The sequence below is a fragment of the Stegostoma tigrinum genome, chromosome 1, assembly GCF_030684315.1.
Source record: "Stegostoma tigrinum isolate sSteTig4 chromosome 1, sSteTig4.hap1, whole genome shotgun sequence".
NCBI lineage: Eukaryota > Metazoa > Chordata > Chondrichthyes > Orectolobiformes > Stegostomatidae > Stegostoma > Stegostoma tigrinum.
Genome location: NC_081354.1, coordinates 178,187,848 through 178,208,942, shown reverse-complemented (window position 1 = coordinate 178,208,942; position 21,095 = coordinate 178,187,848). Strand labels below are relative to the sequence as shown.

At 43.3% G+C, this 21,095-nt stretch overlaps 1 protein-coding gene across 3 annotated transcripts in view; it reads right to left on the bottom strand.

The window, feature by feature from the left end:
- The window catches only part of dnaaf9 (dynein axonemal assembly factor 9), a 258,377-nt gene that overhangs the window by 82,617 nt on the left and 154,665 nt on the right, over nucleotides 1–21,095 (bottom strand). For all 3 annotated transcript variants that reach the window (XM_059650397.1, XM_059650389.1, XM_059650395.1), the window contains one exon: nucleotides 13,884–13,987. In XM_059650397.1, the coding sequence (XP_059506380.1) occupies nucleotides 13,884–13,987 (104 nt within the window). The remainder of the gene's footprint in view (nucleotides 1–13,883; nucleotides 13,988–21,095) is intronic.

Here is a 21,095-nt window from a genome sequence, read left to right as displayed (position 1 = left end):
AGCTCTATCTAAATTCAAGGTTCCAACAACACAAATCGTGAATGTTGCTCACAAAAGAATTTGCCTGAGAAACATTTCTCGACAGAAGAGTTTTATAGAGTAGACACAGAACATCAAAGGAGACGTGAGAAATGAATTAATGAGCATGGAGGCGAAGATGGCGGAAGAGGAGAAATTTGGTGTCATGTCCCTTCTGAGGAAGGGCCATTAGACTTGAAATAGAACATAGAACATAGAACAGTACAGCACAGAACAGGCCCTTCAGCCCACAATGTTGTGCCGACCATTGATCCTCATGTATGCACCCTCAAATTTCTGTGACCATATACATGTCCAGCAGTCTCTTAAATGACCCCAATGACCTTGCTTCCACAACTGCTGCTGGCAACGCATTCCATGCTCTCACAACTCTCTGCGTAAAGAACCTGCCTCTGACATCCCCTCTATACTTTCCACCAACCAGCTTAAAACTATGACCCCTCGTGCTAGCCATTTCTGCCCTGGGAAATAGTCTCTGGCTATCAACTCTATCTATGCCTCTCATTATCTTGTATACCTCAATTAGGTCCCCTCTCCTCCTCCTTTTCTCCAATGAAAAGAGACCAAGCTCAGTCAACCTCTCTTCATAAGATAAGCCCTCCAGTCCAGGCAGCATCCTGGTAAACCTCCTCTGAACCCTCTCCAAAGCATCCACATCTTTCCTATAATAGGGCGCCCAGAACTGGACGCAGTATTCCAAGTGCGGTCTAACCAAAGTTTTATAGAGCTGCAACAAGATCTCACGACTCTTAAACTCAATCCCCCTGCTAATGAAAGCCAAAACATCATATGCTTTCTTAACAACCCTGTCCTCTTGGGTGGCCATTTTAAGGGATCTATGTATCTGCACACCAAGATCCCTCTGTTCCTCCACGCTGCCAAGAATCCTATCCTTAATCCTGTACTCAGCTTTCAAATTCGAACTTCCAAAATGCATCACCTCGCATTTATCCAGGTTGAACTCCATCTGCCACCTCTCAGCCCATCTCTGCATCCTGTCAATGTCCCGCTGCAGCCTACAACAGCCCTCTACACTGTCAACGACACCTCCGACCTTTGTGTCGTCTGCAAACTTGCTGACCCATCCTTCAATCCCCTCATCCAAGTCATTAATAAAAATTACAAACAGTAGAGGCCTAAGGACAGAGCCCTGTGGAACCCCACTCACCACTGACTTCCAGGCAGAATATTTTCCTTCTACTACCACTCGCTGTCTTCTGTTGGCCAGCCAATTCTGTATCCAAGCAGCTAAGTTCCCCTGTATCCCATTCCTCCTGACCTTCTGAATGAGCCTACCATGGGGAACCTTATCAAATGCCTTACTGAAGTCCATATACACCACATCCACAGCTCGACCCTCATCAACTTTTCTCGTCACATCCTCAAAGAACTCGATAAGGTTTGTAAGGCATGACCTACCCCTCACAAAGCCGTGTTGACTGTATTTGATCAAGCCATGCTCTTCCACATGGTCATAAATCTTATCCCTCAGAATCCTTTCTAACACCTTGCAGATGACAGACGTGAGACTTACTGGTCTGTAATTGCCGGGGATTTCCCTATTTCCTTTCTTGAAGAGAGGAATTACATTTGCCTCTCTCCAGTCCTCAGGTACGACTCCAGTGGAGAGCGAGGATGCAAAGATCTTCGCAAGTGGCGAAGCAATTGCATTTCTCGCTTCCCAAAGCAGCCGAGGACAAATCTGGTCCGGGCCTGGCAACTTGTCAATCTTAATGTTAGCTCTGATTTTTACTTCACAGATGCTGCCAGTCCTGCTGAGCTTTCTTAGCAACTTCTGTTTTTGTTCGTGTTGTTAAAGAAGACGTAGCTTGGTTATAATTTTTGAGAGACTAAATTCTAGGTTTTTTTCAAACTTCAGTTTTTTCTCTTCATTTGTGGGATGTGGGCATCACTGGCTGGCCAGTATTTCTTGCCCATCTCTAGTTGCCCTAGAGAAGGTGGCGGTGAGCTGCCTTATTGAACCAATGCAGTCCACCTGCTGTAGGTTGACCCATAATACAATTAGGGAGGGAATTCCAGGATTTTGACCCAGAGACAGTGAAGGAACCAGGATATACTTCCAAGTCAGGGTGGTGAGTGGCTTGGAGGGGAACACACAGCTGGTGGTGTTCCTACGTATCTGCTGCCCTTGTCCTTCCAGATGGAACTGGTCGTGGGTATGGGTGGTGTTGTCTGAGGATTTTTGGTGAATTTCTGCAGTTCATTTCAGTGGGATTTATATTTATTCGAACAGAATACCATTAGAATCTTGATTTATTCAGCAACAGTCAGGAGTTAGAAACAATTTATTTGGTTTGCTGATAGTTTAGTTAATTTGTTCACTGTTACACTTAGATAAATAAATTATTACTTGTTGATTATAAAGTGAGCGTCAGGGATTGATTTTATTTAACCCCTCCTTTACAACAGACTGGGGGCTCTTTTAACAGATTACAGGACACGGCACGCCTCTCCAGATGTTTTTATTTTATTTATCAGAGGAGGGTTGACCTCCACTTAATAACAATGGCCCTACGATAAGAAGGATATTATTCAACTGGAAAGGGTGCAAAGAAGGTTTAGAAGAATGTTACTGAGACTGGAGAGTTTGGCTTATAAGGAGGGGTTTGATAGCCTGGCACTATTTTCCCTGGAGCAAAGCAGGCTGAGGAATAACCTTTGAGGTTTTTAAAATCATGACGGGCATAGATAAGGTGAATAGTGTGGACAGTCCAAAACTAAGGGAATAGGTTGAAGGTGAGTGAAGCAAGATTTAAAAGGGACCTAAGTAGCAACTTTTTCCACACTGAAGATGGTGCACATATGGAACGAGCTGCCAGAAGTGATAGAGGTGATTCCAACTACAACATTTAAAAGGCATTTGGGCAGTTGCATGGATAGAAAAAATTTAAAGAGAAAATGTGCCAAGCACACACAAATAGGGCTAGTTGAATTTAGGGAACCTATTTGGCATGGACGAGTCCGGCCGGAGGGTCTCTGGCTTTATTGAGCAGCTAAATATTTAAACAGTGGTTCTGTTGATAGAGCTGAGGAAATAATATTTAAAAAGATGTGCATTTGTTTACCTATTTCAACAAACATTGGGTGTCCCAAAGTTGATACCGAAAACAACCATTCCAAAGTGCACAGATAATGGGAACTGCAGATGCTGGAGAATCCAAGATAACAAAGTGTGAAGCTGGATGAACACAGCAGGCCAAGCAGCATCGCAGGGGCACAAAAGCTGACATTTCGGGCCTAGACCCTTCATCAGAGAGGAGAATGGGGAGAGGGTTCTCAAATAAATAGGGAGTGAGGGGGAGGCGGACCGAAGATGGAGAGAGGAGAAGATAGGTGGAGGGGAGTGTATAGGTGGGGAGGTGGGGAGGGGATAGGTCAGTCCGGGGAGGACGGACAGGTCAGCTCAAGGAGGCGGGATGTGGTTCGCAGGTGGGAAATGGAGGGGCGGCTTGAGGTGGGAGGAGGGGATAGGTGAGAGGAAGAACACGTTAGGGAAGTGGGGACGAGCTGAGCTGGTTTTGGGATGCATTGGGGGGAGGGGGAGATTTCCCACCTACTAACCTCATCCCGCCTCCTCGACCTGTCTGTCCTCCCCGGACTGACCTATCCCTTCCCCACCTACACTGTCCTCTCCACCTATCTTGTCCTCTATCCATCTTCAGTCCGCCTCCCCCTCTCTCCCTATTTATTTCAGAACCCTCTCCGATGAAGGGTTTAGGCCCGAAACGTCAGCTTTTGTGCTCCTGAGATGCTGCTTGGCCTGCTGTGTTCATCCAGCTTCACACTTTGTTATTCCAAGGTGTAGCTGCTTGTCGGAAATGTATCAACCAATTTGTCCACAAGAACCCACAAGCAATTTGTGAAGTTGATTAAGAAAGACATATTGGTCTAGATACTCCTCCACTTTTCTGAGCAGTGCATGATTCACTCGAGTGGATCAATGAAGCCTGAACCGAATGTCTCCTCTGAAAGATTGCCATTTGTACATGGATGTCAACCAATCATTTCATTTCTACTCAAGAATTCAAGTAAAAATTTCCATGTGTATTTTAAAATAAACACATCTTTGTACAGTCTCTTTTCCAGCTTTCCACAAACGTGCCTATTCAGCTCATCCAAAATAAGCTGACATCTTTCAAATCTAAGATTTTAATATTCGTAATTCACCAAAAGAAGTAACGTGGTTGTGTAAGCCTGAATTTAAAGGGATGCCAAGTTAAGTTCTCAGGAAAAGGAATAAACATGGGCATCTGACAAAAGTAGTGAGAAAGTTAAATTTGCAAGCATGCTTTCCAGCTCCACAACCGGATCTTTGGAATTTGACTGTACAGATCTAATGATAAAAGTGTGTGTTACAGCTTAACATTGTTTTTAATCATTTACCTCATGAATTTTATTTCAAATGATTACCTTTTGAATTATGAACACAAAGATGAAAGTGAGAAACTTTTCATACTTGTGAAATGCCATGGACAAACTGCAAATGAGGAAATCTAAAAAGAGAAACTAGAAAGTCTGCAAATAATAAAACCAACCAGTAAACAGAAATAAATTATTGTGACAATTCCAATTTATACCCTTTTTTCCGAAATCCAGATCTAGTGCAATAAGTTCTCCAAACGATTGGTTCCCCTGAGAGCCAAGTGAGCATACACCACAAGCAGAGGAGAAAATAATTGCATTTTGAATTTATTCACTTCAAAAGACTCAAGATTATCAACACAATGATCTGCAAAGTAGCATTTGTCTTCTATCTCCTATCACTGTAGTTCATTAACTCCTGCCATACTTCTATATGAATTTCTCACTTTTATTAAATAAATTTTTGAACCAATGATCAGGAAAGGAACTTATCCCATGAGCAAATAATAAGTAATTTGCAATAACCAATACTCACTTAAAACAGCACTGGAGGGTTTGAGATAAAAATAGACTGCATAGATAAGAGGGGAGATATAGGAGGAACTGCAGATGCTGGAGAATCTGAGATAACAAGGTGTAGAGCTGGATGAACACAGCAGGCCAAGCACCAGAGGAGCACAAAAGCTGACGTTTCAGGTCTGGACCCTTCAGAAAATCTTCAGAATTTTTTGAAACATCAACTTTCCTGCTGCTCTGATGATGCTTGTCCTGCCATGCTCATCCAGCTCTACACCTTGTTATCCTGGAAAAATAGGGACTGTTTTTCCACTGGAGTGTTGGAGATTGAGGGGTGACCTTATCGGAGGTTTATGAAAATTATGAGGGGCACAGGTAATGTGAACGACAAGGGTCTTTTTCCTACGGTGGGGGAGCTCAAAAGGGGCATATTTTAGGGTGAGAGGAGAAAGATTTAAAAAGCACACGAGGGGCAACATTTTTAAGCACAGAGTGTGTTTAGTGTGTGGAATGAACGGCCAAAGGACCTGGTGGATGCAGGTACAGTTATGTTTAAGAGGCATTTGGATAAATTCATGAATAGGGAAGGTGTGGAGGGACCTGTCTGTCTCCTCTCCACCTACCTTCTCCTCTATCCATCTTCGATCTGCCTCCCTCTCTCTCCCTATTTATTTCAGAATCCCCTTCCCGGCCCCCATTTCTAAAGGAGGGTCTAGGCCCGAAACGTCAGCCTTCCTGCTCCTCGAATGCTGCTTGATCCGCTATATTCATCCAACTCTACACCTTGTTTTATCAGATTCTCCAGCATCGGTAATTCCTACTATTTCTGATGAAACGCTTCAATTAATTTTACCCACCTCATTCCTATAATCCTGGATGCCATTAGCAATCTGAAAAATTTCAATTTCTACTTCAAACATACTCAAAGCTTCAGCATCCGTAGCCGTCCAAAGTTTAGCAACTCCAAGTAAAGGAAGTTCTTCACATCTCAGCTATGAATAGTTCCAACAAGTCCATGAAATACGATTTCAGATTTGCAAATCTATGCTAACTACTCTGAATCAAATTATCATCAAGTGGTTATTCATCCCAACCAACACAACAGATTCTAGCATTTTTCTTGGCCATCAGTGCAAGGCTGTAGTTCCCAGTTTTCTCTCTCACTCCTTTCTTAAATATCGGGATGACATTTGCTAATTTCTAATCTGTACGAATCATTCCAAAATCAGTGGAATTTTTTTGAAAGGTCATCACCTGTAGACAATCCCTACATCAACTCCTTCAACACTTGATATGTAGACTACTCAGATCCTGGGTATTTATCGATTTTCAGCCCCAGTAATTTCTCCAGTACAGTGTTCTTACTACTAATTTCCTTCTCATTCACCCTGTTCTGGAGAGGTTTCCTTAAAAAACAGACAAAATGGTCATTTAACTTTGCAAGATAATAAAATGTGAGGCTGGATGAACACAACAGGCCCAGCAGCATCTCAGGAGCACAAAAGCTGACGTTTCGGGCCTAGACCCTTCATCAGAGAGATTTAACTTTGCAGCTGTTCTTCTGTGCTCCATTACAAATTCTCCTGTGCCTATAATTTCAGCTTTTCTTTTTAGCCAAACATTTCCTTTTTACGGACCCACAGCAGCTTTGAATCATTTTTAAAACTTATATACTTCCGAGCTTCCTTCTGAAAGGAATTGCTGCAAGCCATGTAATAGTCCTCTGAAGACTATCCATTGCTAATGCAGTCATATCTTTTAATGGATTTTCCCAATCCACTGCAGCCAATTTATTCCTCATGCCTTCATAATTTCCCTCATTCAAATACAACAGCCTTACTTCAAAATAAATAAACTCAATTTAAAACATTTGTAGTGAATGAAATCTTTGAAGAGCAGGTGTGCATGCTGGAATGGATAGAGACAGACGAAGCTGATGTGCTGAAAATTTTGTCAAACATTAAGATTGACAAGTCGCCAGGCCCGGATCAGATTTGTCCTCGGCTGCTTTGGGAAGCGAGAAATGCAATTGCTTCGCCACTTGCGAAGATCTTTGCATCCTCGCTCTCCACTGGAGTCGTACCTGAGGACTGGAGAGAGGCAAATGTAATTCCTCTCTTCAAGAAAGGAAATGGGGAAATCCCCGGCAATTATAGACCGGTAAGTCTCACGTCTGTCGTCTGCAAGGTGTGAGAAAGGATTCTGAGGGATAAGATTTATGACCATCTGGAAGAGCATGGCTTGATCAAATACAGTCAACACAGCTTTGTGGGGGGTAGGTCATGCCTTACAAACCTTATCGAGTTTTTTGAGGACGTGACGAGAAAAGTTGATGAGGGTCGAGCTGTGGACGTGGTGTATATGGACTTCAGTAAGGCATTTGATAAGGTTCCCCATGGTAGGGTCATTCAGAAGGTCAGGAGTAATGGGATACAGGGGAACTTAGCTGCTTGGATACAGAATTGGCTGGCCAACAGAAGACAGCGAGTGGTAGTAGAAGGAAAATATTCTGCCTGGAAGTCAGTGGTGAGTGGAGTTCCACAGGGCTCTGTCCTTGGGCCTCTACTGTTTGTAATTTTTATTAATGACTTGGACGAGGGGATTGAAGGATGGGTCAGCAAGTTTGCAGACGACACAAAGGTCGGAGGTGTCGTTGACAGTGTAGAGGGCTGTTGTAGGCTGCAGCGGGACATTGACAGGATGCAGAGATGGGCTGAGAGGTGGCAGATGGAGTTCAACCTGGATAAATGCGAGGTGATGCATTTTGGAAGGTCGAATTTGAAAGCTGAGTACAGGATTAAGGATAGGATTCTTGGCAGCGTGGAGGAACAGAGGGATCTTGGTGTGCAGATACATAGATCCCTTAAAATGGCCACCCAAGTGGACAGGGTTGTTAAGAAAGCATATGGTGTTTTGGCTTTCATTAACAGGGGGATTGAGTTTAAGAGTCGTGAGATCTTGTTGCAGCTCTATAAAACTTTGGTTAGACCGCACTTGGAATACTGCGTCCAGTTCTGGGCGCCCTATTATAGGAAAGATGTGGATGCTTTGGAGAGGGTTCAGAGGAGGTTTACCAGGATGCTGCCTGGACTGGAGGGCTTATCTTATGAAGAGAGGTTGACTGAGCTCGGTCTCTTTTCATTGGAGAAAAGGAGGAGGAGAGGGGACCTAATTGAGGTATACAAGATAATGAGAGACATAGATAGAGTTGATAGCCAGAGACTATTTCCCAGGGCAGAAATGGCTAGCACGAGGGGTCATAGTTTTAAGCTGGTTGGTGGAAAGTATAGAGGGGATGTCAGAGGCAGGTTCTTTACGCAGAGAGTTGTGAGAGCATGGAATGCGTTGCCAGCAGCAGTTGTGGAAGCAAGGTCATTGGGGTCATTTAAGAGACTGCTGGACATGTATATGGTCACAGAAATTTGAGGGTGCATACATGAGGATCAATGGTCGGCACAACATTGTGGGCTGAAGGGCCTGTTCTGTGCTGTACTGTTCTATGTTCTATAACACAAACTTCCATTCATATTGTGCCCATTCACACCTAAAGATTCTCTTGCAACAAGGTTGTTAATTATCCCTTTATCATTACTTAATGGTAAATCCCAAACGGCCTATCCTCTAATAATGTGTCCAATATGCCGTTCTAGGAAACCATCCTGAAGACAGTCAGGAAAACAGAACTCCACAGTTTTTGTGCTCAGTTGGTTTATCCAGTCGTACACAGATTGAAGTCACCCATGATTATGCTGCCCATGCTACAAACTACTTCTTCTAAGAGGGAAACCAAGGAATTACAGAGCAGTTACCATGACCTCTATGGTGAGGAAATTGTTGGATTCTACAGTCAAAGACTAGGTGCGTGATCACCTCGAAACATTTCAGTTAATCAGAGAGAATCAGCGTGGAATCACGAAGGCTAGGTCATGCTTGATAAACATTTTTTTTGAAGCAGTGCAAAAGTTGGTGGACAGAGAATTCAATGGATGTTGTTTTTACAAGCTTCTGAAGTCCTAAACAGTTAGCTAAGGAAGCCCATAGAACTAGGAGCAAATTACTGACATGGATAGGAACTTGGTTGAACAGCAGGAAGCAAGAGTTGGAAATAATGGACAAACACTCCAGCTGGCAGGACAAGTATTCCCCCTGCAAGAATTGGTGTTGGAGCCTTAGTTATGCACCAACAATTTATCAACAACTTGAATAATGGCATAAAAAGTAAAAAATCCAAATTGCACTTTAGAAGAATGTTGACAACTGCCTACAATAGAATATCCACAGATGAGGTAAATAGGCAAAGATAAGGCAAATGGATTTTAATATAAGTGTGAGGTAATCCGTTTTGGACTGAAAAAGTATAGATCATAGTATTTTCAAAAAGACAAAGTAAAATACAGCAAATGTCAAGATTCAGGTTGCACAGCTCTGAAAAATGTCACAAACAGGTGCTCAAAATTTTGAAGCCGGCTAACTGAATGCTAGTCTTCATACCTAAAGGGCTGAGCATTGGGATGCTGACATTATACTGTCAGTATACACAACGATAGCTGGACATCATATGGAGTACCGTGAGCAGATCTTTGCACCACACCTTAGGAAGGATTTTTTGGCCCTGGAGTGTGTTCAACAAAGGTTTACATGCATGATATCTGAACTTCAGGGATTAAGTTATAGAACATAGAACAGTACAGCACAGAACAGGCCCTTCAGCCCACAATGTTGCGCCGACCATTGATCCTCATGTATGCACCCTCAAATTTCTGTGACCATATGCATGTCCAGCAGACTCTTAAATGTCCCCAATGACCTTGCATCCACAACTGCTGCTGGTTAGTAGGTAGGAAATTGAGGTGCGCCTTGAGGTGGGAGGAGGGGATGGGTGAGCGGAAGAACAGGGAGGCGGGGACAAGCTGGACTGGTTTTGGGATGCACATGTTGGTTTTCATCCGCACTAATGTCATTTGCCCAGAAAAAATTATGCATGCTTTCTAATACTGTGCCTAGTCTTCAACAGCAAGAATCAAGCTTCCCAAATATTGGCATGATGCCAGAAAAGATAACTTCAGGAGTGTGCTTTTTATTTGTCGCTACTGAAATAACTTCAGAGAGTCTGGTATCCCATCGCTAAGTCACCCTTTACTTACATGTGAAGAGTCTTTGTCACTGATCCAGCTCCATCAGAGCCAGCTCTCAGAATGAACAGGATGTCTGCCACTCCTGTTCTTATCTGTCAGCCAGAACTCCTTGATTAACCAGAGTAACAGCCCCAGTCAGGGAACTCTTATTCTACTATGTCCACCCAGTTGACCTCATTATATTCACTATACCTTTATTCTGAGTTGATGCCCTCTTTTCCTAGGCTCTCCCACAAGATGAAACCACCTTTCTGCATGGAGCCTGTCAAGTTCCTGAAGAATCTTCTAAGAAAGTCACCTCTCATTCTTCTAAACTCCAATGAGTATCAGCCCAACCCAATTAACCTCTTCTGAAATGACAGGTCCTCCAACCCTCCTTTGGACTGTGTCCAATGCCAGCATATTAGTTGTGGTCTAACAAGTGCATTAAATAGTTTTATTAAGGCTTCCTACTTTTATACACCATTTCCTTTGAAAAGTAGTGGGAACAAAGAACAAAGAAAATTACAGCACAGGAATAGGCCCTTCAGCTCCCCCAGCCTGCGCCAATACAGATCCTCTATCTAAACCTGTCGCCTACTTTCCAAGGATCTGTATCCCTCTGCTCCCTGCTCATCCATGTATCTGTCTAGGTACATCAAAAATGACACTATCGTGCCCATCTCTACCACCTCCGCTGGCAATTATGAGGAGAGATTGAACAAATGAGGCCTTTATTCTCTAGGATTTAGAAAGTTAAAGGGTGATTAATCAAGGTCTTTGAGATATTAACAGGGAAAGACAGGTGGATAAAGATAAGCTATTTCCACTGATTGAAGGTTCTGGAACCTGGTGTGTAATCAAAGAATTAGGGCCAAGCCACTGAGGAGAAATGTTACAGTGCAAACAATAGTGCAGGCCTGGAACTTTATTCCTCACTTCTCAGACAATTGTCCTTGCCCCATCCTGTGATTCACACTCAAATGCAATATGCTGCCAAATGCACCTCTCCATGAGCACCATCTCATATTGTCTCAAAGCTGTCCTGTCCCCAGCTCACTTGACGTCCTCTTGTTTTCTTGCAAGTGTGAAGGAATGTAAGATGCAACAACTCAAGGGTGCGAAGACCCCTCTGGAATCTTCCTCTCCTCCCTTTCCATCTCATTCCATCCGTCCTCTTACCCACCTCATGATGAGTATTTACCACACTTTCTGACCTTTTGCTCTCTTCTTCTCAATCTGTACTCAGCAAAAGACTTAGTTTTATCCCCTTACTCCCCCACCTCAATGAGTTTTGGAAATGACAATGTGGAACCCATTTCTGTTGGGCAGGCATCTTCTCCCTGTACCACAGTCTCCTTCATCCACCTTCAACGTACTTCTCCCACCTGGAGCCCTCCTTTTGGCCTTTTACTGAAATTCAACCTATTCATTGAGAACTGGAGACGTGACATGAGTTACCTTAATTTCTTAGATGCTACCCTAAAATTGTAATTGAGTCTGCTGACAAGGATGGCACTGCTTTGGTGTACTGACCATGATGCTGCAGCAACTGAGCAGCAATTCTCACACACCTGCTGCTATCTCCCCCTTTGCCATGGTTCCACCATTGAACATCAAGCTATTATCTTCATGACCATCAGTAACTTTCCCTCACCTGGGCACTCCCTGCCATCCTCCTTCACACACTCCCAGCGCAAATAAAATTGCTCATTCAAGAACTACTGTTTCAGCCTGTTGTTGCCCCATGAAATGTTTTTTGTCCCACCTGGACTCCATTTTCTTTCTTCTTGTGCAGTCCTTCCTACTTCCATATGTGAAAAATCTGATACTTTATGTCAGTTTAAAAATTTCCAGTTTAAAAATTTCCAGTCTTCTCTTCACCACAGACATGCAGTCCCTTGACACAATACCTGAACTCTATTGTTTTCTCTACAGATGCTGTCAGACCAGTTTCTTCAGCACTTCGTTTTTGTTTCAGCAATATTAACAGTTCTTTCTATTTTCCTTTTCCTTCTTGTCTGTCGTTTCTAAATATTAAATATCCTCAAACATTCATCTCCCAGTCCGAGTCATCAGGTCGTCATGTTTCTATAATGGTAATTAAATCAGACACACGTACCTCAATAGTGCTTTTAGATCATCTACCTTGTCACGAATGCTGTGCGCAATCAGGTCAAGTTGCCTTAACTTTGTGAATAAGTACAAATTCATTTCAGAGAGCGCAGAAGAGATCTATGAAATGGTTCCACGGATTTTACACTTCAGTGGCGAGAATCCTGCCATTGACTCCGTATTCTGCATTCAAATTCAACGTTCCAAAGTGAATCACTTCACAGTTTTCTGGGTTGAATTCCTTCTGCCACTTCTCAGCCCAGTTCTGCATCCTGTCAATGTCCTGCTGCAACCTACATCAGCCCTCTGTCCTGTTCACAACTCCACCAACCTTCGCGTCATCTGCAAACTTACGAACCCACCCTTCCACTTCCTCATCCAAGTCAGTGATGAAGAACGCAAAGAGCAGAGGTCCCAGAGCAGATCCCTGCAAAACACCACTGGTCACCTAACTCCAGGCTTACTACTTTCCATCTACTACAACACTCTTGCTTGTATTGGACAGCTAGTTTTGTATCCAGACAGCCACATTTCCCTGGATCCCATGCCTCCTTACTTTCTGAAAGAGCCTATCAATGGGGAACCTTATCAAATGACATGCTAAAATCCATCTACACCACATTCACTGCTCTACCTTCAATGTGCTTCGTCACATCCTCAAAGAATTCAATGAGGCTTGTAAGGCATGACCTATCCCCCTCAAAGCCCTTCTGGCTATTTCTAATCACACTGTGCTTTTCCAAATAATCAAATACTATCTCTCTGAATCCTTTCCAGTAATTTGCCCACCACAGAAGACAGACTGACTGGTCTGTAATTCCCAGGATTATCCTTATTCCCTTTCTTGAACAAGGAAATACCATTTGACATGCTCTAGTCATCTGGTACTACTTTATTGGACAGTGAGGATGCAAAGATCATTGCCAAAGGTACAACACCCACTTCCCTTGCTTCCTGAAGTAACCTTGGGCATATCCCGTCTGACCCAGTAGACTCAACTATCCTCATGTTTTCAAAATTGCTAGCACATCCTCCTTCCTAACATTAACCTGTTTGCGCATAAGAATCATTTATTCTAATTAAAAATCCACTAAGTGTTCTGACAGAAAATTATTTTGCAACAATTCTATCCTTAAGACAGTCTAGAAAACAGAACTCCACAGCTTTTGTGCTCAATTAGTTTATCTAGTCTGTACGCAGATTGAAGTCATCCATGATGTTGTTGCCCATGCTACAAGCTTCTTCTTCCCAGGGAAACCAAGGAATTACAGAACAGTTACCTTTGACATCTGTTGTTACTCCTTACAGCTTCTTCCTTGAAAACAAAATTAGCCTACTGCCTTTATAAAAACCAAAAGAACTGCAGATGCTGTAAATCAGGAACAAAAACATAAGTTGCTAGAAAACCTCAGCAGGTCTGATAGCATATATGAATGAAAAAAAATCAAGAGTTAACATTTTAGATTTTGAGGAGGGGACACAGCACCTGAAATGTTAACCCTGACCTTTTTCTTCACAGATGCTGCCAGATCTGCTGAATGTTTCAGCAACTCCTGTCTTTGTAGCCATACGACTATCTTGTGCATTTTCCTTGGAGAGCGCGTATGTGTGCATGCATACTTGACCTCAGATGCGTTATTCAACAATTCCAAAGATTCAGGCAGCATGTGGCTCCAAGGTTTTTTTGCCTTTAAAATGGCTGTTAATGGTACTTACCCCATCATAATACTTCAGTGCAGTCATGTGGCTCTTTGGAATGATCATGCTGCCAGACCGAGGATGAATAAACAAGATGCCTTCTGACAAAATAAACAGTTTACCTTGAATCAAAAGATAGACAATTGGTTAAAGGTTTATTAACTTCTCCCCACTTTTCTATAAAGTTATGAAACATTCAGGAATACTTTTCAATCGGTCTTGGAAGCCTTTAGTATCGAAGAGTTCACCGCATTTTTATCAGGCAAAATTTGACATCAAGTCACAGAAGAAAACATTAGGACAAATCGTCAAAAATAGACCCAGAATATTTTAAAGGATTTCTGAAAGACTGATATGCAGAAAGGCTGGATAGGAAATTGTGGATCTTAAGATCTGGTGATGTGAGTATCAACAATGGAATGATAAAAAGCAGAAGATGCTCAAAAAGCCAGTATTTGTAGAGATCACAGATCCTAGAAGATCATACAGGGATACCTAAGGAGATGGTGTCAGAATGGTCATGTTACTGGACCAGTATCCACAGACCCAGGTAATGCTATTAGACATAGGTTCAAGTCCATCACGGCTGCTGTCAGTAATAAAATCCAAATCAACAAATCTGGATTGAACACTAGTGTCACAAAGACGACTACTGAACCACCAATAACTAACTGTCGTAAAATGTCCCTGGTTCATGGTTCACAAATACACTTCTAAGTATAAAATCTTCCATCCTGCATATGAGTCCAGCTCATAGTAATATGGCTAACTTTGAAATGCCCTCTGAAGCAGTGCTGTTAACCAGTCAGTTGAAGAGAATTAAGGATGAGCAACCTTTACAAAGGGCTTTGAATTGGCCTGATATTAGAGGAATTTTAAATTTAAAGCAATGTTAGAACACAAACTTGTACAAGTCAGCAAACAAGGATAGGTGGGAAAACAGATAGCAGGAAATGCACATGCTGGAGTCAGAGACAACACAGTATGAAGCTGGAAGAACGCAGCAGGCCAGGCAGAGGAGCAAGAAAGTTGACGTTTTGGGTTAGGATACTTCTTCAGAAATGGGGGAGGAGGAAGGGAGCTCCCAAATTAAAAAAAGAGAGGGGGGGGCGTGGAGCTAGGGACATTAGGTGGGATGGCGATAGGTGAATGCAGGCAGGGAGTGGCGGGGATTGGTTAGTGGGAAAGAAGATGGACATGTAGGGTCAGGTCAAGGAGGCAGGGATGAGGAGGAGGGTTGGACATGGATGAGGGTGAAGGTGCGGAGATTTTAAAACCGATGAATTCTTATGTTTAGGCCATCAGGCTGTAGTTGATCCATTTGAAAAGTCAACATTTTTACAGGTGGATAATAAAGACCCTATACAGACAACAAACAAAACGAACGTCATCTAAAAAATACCTTGCAAGAACTGTGACAAATACTACATTGGACAAACTGGCAGAAAGCTAGCCACCAGGATACACGAACATCAACTAGCCACAAAATGACATGATCCACTATCACTCATATCCTTACATACAGATGAGGAAGGACACCACTTTGATTGGGACAACACATCCATCCTAGGACAAGCCAAACAGAGACACGCACGGCATTCCAACCGGAACTCCATCAACAAACACATTGATTTGGAGCCAATCTACCATCCCCTGAGAAAGAGAACAGGAAATGACATCACCAACGCAGGAAATGACATCACCAACCCAAGGAAACCTAACCAGGTAAATAGAAAGCGGGACATAACACCAGCGCTTCGTCAGAGGCTCACTGATGATGTTACCTAGTATGGGTGACGAAACGTCTGAAAACTAACCTTCCAGCTCAGCGAGCAAACTCACATCCAGGTGGATAATAATTAGGAATTCCTTGTTAAATAGTAATTATTTTCCGTCTGTATCAAATTTTCAATTTTCATCAAAATACTGCTCTTGAAGTGAAATCTATTCAGATTTTCAGACCCGTGTGTTCTAAAGTGTGACGAAGGCACAATCCATTTGAGGCAATGTTACCAGCCAAAAGTTGTTTCAAGTTTTGCACGAGTTCAATACGATATGTTACCTGGGGAGGCGATGGCCTAGTGGTATTATCACTGGACCATTAATCTAGACACCCAGATGAAAGCGTTCTGGGGACTCAGCTTTGAACCCGCCATGGCAGATTGTGGAATTTGAATTCAATAAAATATCTGGAATTGAGAATCTAACAGGCAATTAGGGATGTGTTTCCTCTAATTTGGTCCGTTTAATGATAGCAAAGGTGTCGTTCACGTGGAAACAGACAAGCTAATAAACAATACCCTTACCAGAATCAAATTCATCAGACAGGAGGAGAAGAACAGCTCCCATTCTTGAGAATCACGGTAGAGTGCAGGACAAATGGGAACTCCAAATGAAAGTACACAGAAAAACCACACACTGACCAGGTACTGTTGGTCAAGGACAGTATAACGGTGGCTGAAAGAACTTTTGATGAGGACTCGTCTACTGAGGTGGTATGGGCTGAGCTTGCCGAGGAAGGTTTGTCGACTGAGTCAGTATGGGTGGAAGTGAGGAACAGCAAGGGAGCAGTCACCTCACTAGGGGTTTTCTACAGACCCCCAAATAGCAGTAGGGAGATCGAAGAACTCATCGGCCGGCAGATTGTTGAAAAGTGGAAACGTAGCGGGGTTGTTGTTATGGGTGACTTCAACTTTCCCAATATAGATTGGAACCTCCTTAGTGCAGATGGTTTGGATGGAGCCGTTTTTGTCAGGTGTGTTCAGGAGGGTTTCCTTACTCAGAATGTGGACAGGCCGACGAGGGGAGAGGCCGTTTTGGATTTGGTGCTCGGCAATGAGCCAGGACAGGTGTCAGATCTCGTGGTGGGAGAACACTTTGGCGACAGCGACCACAACAGCCTCACATTTACCATAGCCATGGAAAGGGAAAGGAGCAGTTACCAGGGGAAGATATTTAACTGGGGAAAAGGAAACTATGATGCAACCTGGCAGGAGTTAGGAAGTACAGATTGGGAGCAATTGTTCCACAGAAATGGCACAGCAGACATGTGGAGGCTGTTTAAGGAGCAGTTGTCGCGTAAGATTAAGGGGCCTTGGATGACGGGTACAGAGGTGCTTCTTGTCAAAAAGAAAAAGGCAGCGTACGTAAGGTGGAGGAAGCAAGGGTCTAGCACAGCTTTAGAGGATTACAGGCTTGCTCGGAAGGAGCTCAAAAGTGGACTGAGGGGGCCAGGAGGGGCACGAAAACGGCTTGGCAGGAAGGATTAGGGAGAACCCGAAGGCATTTTACTCATACGTGAGGAATAAGAGAATGATCAGGGAGAAGGTAGGGCCGATCAGGGATAGCATAGGGAACTTGTATGTGGAGTCCGAGCAGATAGGGGAAGCCCTAAATGAGTTTTTTGCTTCGGTTTTCACTAAGGAAAGGGACCTTGTTGTGAATGAGAACTTTGAGGAGCAGGAAAACAGGCTTGAACAGATCAAGATTGAGAAAGTTGGTGTGTTGGAAATTTTGGCAAACATTAAGATTGATAAGTCCCCAGGCCAGACCAGATTTATCCAAGGTTGCTCTGGGAAGTGAGAAAGAAGGTTGCTAAGCCGCTGCCAAAGATCTTTGCTTCCTCACTCTCCACGGGAGTCGTACCAGAAGATTGGAGGGAGGCAAATGTTGTTCCTCTTTTCAAGAAAGGAAATAGGGAAATCCCTGGAAATTACAGACCAGTCAGTCTTATGTCTGTGGTCAGCAAGGTTTTGCAAAGAATTCTGAGGGATAGGATTTATGACTATTTGGAAAAGCAGAGCGTGATTAAAGGGAGTCAGCATGGCTTTGAGAGGGGCAGGTCGTGCCTTACAAATCTTATTGAGTTCTTTGAGGAAGTCACGAGACAGGTTGACGAGAGTCGAGCAGTGGATGTGGTGTACATGGACTTCAGCAAGGCATTTGATAAGGTTCCCCACGGCAGGCTCATTCATACAGTCAGAAGGTATGGGATGCAGAGTGATTTGGCTGTCTGGATTCAGAATTGGTTGGCTGACAGGAGGCAGAGAGTGGTTGTAGATGGTAAGTATTCTGCCTGGAGGTCAGTGCTGAGTGGTGTCCCACAAGGCTCTGTTCTTGGGCCTCTGCTCTTTGTAGTTTTTATAAATGACTTGGATGAGGAAATTATGGGGTGGGTTAGTATGTTTGCTGATGACACAAAGGTTGGAGGTGCCGTTGATAGTATCGAGGGCTATTGCAGGCTTCAGCGATTCATTGACAGAATGCAGAACTGGGCTGAGAAATGGCTGATGGAGTTCAACTTGGATAAATGCGAAGTGATGCATTTTGGAAGGTCGAACTTAAATGCTGAATATAGGATTAAAGGCAGGATTCTCAGCAGTGTGGAGGAACAGCAGGATCTTGGTGTTAAGTGCATAGCTCCCTCAAAGTTGCCACCCAGGTGGATAAGGGTGTTAAGAAAGCATATGGTGTTTTGGCTTCCATTAACAGGGGAATCGAGATTTGGAGCCGTGAGGTTATGCTGCAACTCTACAAAACCCTGGTGAGACCACACTTGGAATACTGTGTCCAGTTCTGGTCGCCTTATTAGAGGAAAGACGTGGAGGCTCTGGAGAGGGTGCAAAGGAGGTTTACCAGGATGCTGCCTGGGCTGTAGGGCTTGTCTTATGAGGAGAGGTTGACTGAGCTCGGACTTTTCTCTCTGGAGAGAAGGAGGAAGAGAGGTGACCTGATCGAGGTGTACAAGGTAATGAGAGGCATGGATAGCCAGAGGCTTTTCCCCAGGGCAGGATTGACTGCCACGTGGGGTCATGGTTTTAAGGTGTTAGGAGGAAGGTATAGAGGAGACGTCAGAGGGAGGTTCTTCACCCAGAGAATTGTGAGCGCATGGAATAGTTTACCAGTGGTAGTCGTGGAAGCGGAGTCATTAGTGACATTTAAGCGACCGCTGGACATGCACTTGGACAGCAGTGAATTGAGGGGAATGTAGGTTAGGTTATTTTATTTTCAGATTGGATTATTCCACGGCACAACATCGTGGGCCGAAGGGCCTGTACTGTGCTGTACTTTTCTATGTTCTATGAACTTCAACAGTAACCATCCTAAAACATGCACACAAAGCTGCGTGCGAACACTATTTAAATGGGCAACACCACACTACAGCTGTCCAGAACTACACCAAGAAGAAATACCTCCAGGTTTTCAAATATAATGCATATTCAAAAAACTGGGTCAGAGGATGCCTACACAAACAACACCAGGAAGATACTACATGCCCGACACACTCATAACGCTACCTTATATCAGGAACAGATTGGAACTAGCCACAAGACTCCTACAATAGCTGGGCACCAGAGTGGCACACAAACCCACATCAACCCTACAACTGCTCACCTGAACCAAAGACCCACTACCCACAATGGACAGGACCAATGACATATACAAGATTCCCGCAGAGACTGTGACAAACACTAAATTGCACAACAGGAAAGAAATTAACAAGGGGACACGAACACCAATTGGCTACAAACAAACATGACCAATATCCACTCATCTCTATCCACATGGATAAGGAGAACGATCAATTCAACTGGGACAACACCAAGATCCTGGGTCAAGCAAAGCAGAGACAGGCACGGGAGTTCCTACAAGCTTGGTGCTCCACGAAGAAAGCCATCAACAAACACATAAGCTCAACCCCATATACCCTCTACTGCGAAGGGAAAACTGGAAGTGAGATAATCCAGCTCAATGGAGTTCACATTCTAAAAACTAGGTGGGAAACCGCAATGGCGCTTTAACGGAGGCTATACCGATGACGTTATCCAGCAGGGTAACAAAACGTCTGCAGAACAACAATGAACCAGCTCGGCAAACCGACCAACCACAACATCCACAACGCAAGCTACAAATTTACTACAAAACCTTAGAGATACTCTCTATTTGCTTAGATGAGTGCAGCTCCAAAAATCGGTCAAGAAGCTCGATAGCATTCGGAACAAAGCTGCTCACTTCATTGGCCCCAACCACCAGCTTAAATATTCACTCCCCCATCATGGATATTGTGGTAATAGTTTGCACATGTACAAAATGCATTGCAACAACTAAACAAAACTCCTTTACGAGGATCTTAAACACATGGCCTCTATGACCAAGAAAAAACCACAGCAAACATAGGCCATGGTACTCCCCTGCAAGTTCTCTTCCAAGTCATACTTCATTCTGACCTTCAATGTCACAGTTTCAGAATCCTGAAACACCTTCACAGCATTGTGGGTGTATTAGTCCATTGTGATTACAATAGACAACTCAATGTCTCAAAACTAAATGCGCTAACTTTAAGGGAATGCAAATGAATAATTAATGATGATGGAACCTGAGACACCAACAAATTCTATAACTATAGTTGTCAGCAAGATCAGAAGGTAGCAGAGAAACACTAGCAAAAATTAAATGACCGTAACACAGCAGTCTTACGAGACAGAATTCTACATAACGTGACCTGCTTCACACAAAATAAATAATTTGAGGGCCTATCAAGAGCCAGTATTTTGCATCACAAGTACTATTTTAGGTGAAGTAGCAACTTACTTGCCCAGAAGTGCATAGTGACATGTCTGAACAGGTTGATTCAAAATGTGAACAAATCACCTATTGAAGCTTTAAAACTCTATACAAAAACAGGAAACAAATTGCACCAAATTTAAAATGAGCCACTGACACTGGTGCAGCTTCTGTTCAGTTGCGAAGCATGGTCTGCTCAGAATGTTTTAAACTACTTTCTTGGATTCTGCATCTTCTTGAGAGCTGTCATAGAAATATCCCTCTTTGAAATATACAGTTGAGTTTAACACCTAATATGGATAATGACATTTATTAGCGATGGAGAGGGAAGCAACTTATAGAACAAGTGTATAATTAAACAAGCATTCAGCCCAAGGGAAATGGAGCAAATTGCTGTGCTGGAATCTATGTACATCACTGCTTTGTTGTAAGCTGTCACAGACCTTCACTTTTATTCTTGCCCCTCACCTTGCTACTTGCTTCAACTAAGTCAACTCAGTTTTCAATGCTACAGAAACTTCTGTTAACCTGAAACATTATCCATGGAGAGAGAAAAAAGTTATTGCCTGGGTTTCTCTGTGCTTTTAACTCATTCCAATTTTATTTCATTGATCCCTTTCATCTTCCATTTAATCCACGCCCATTCTTTGCTACTTTTTTTCCCCC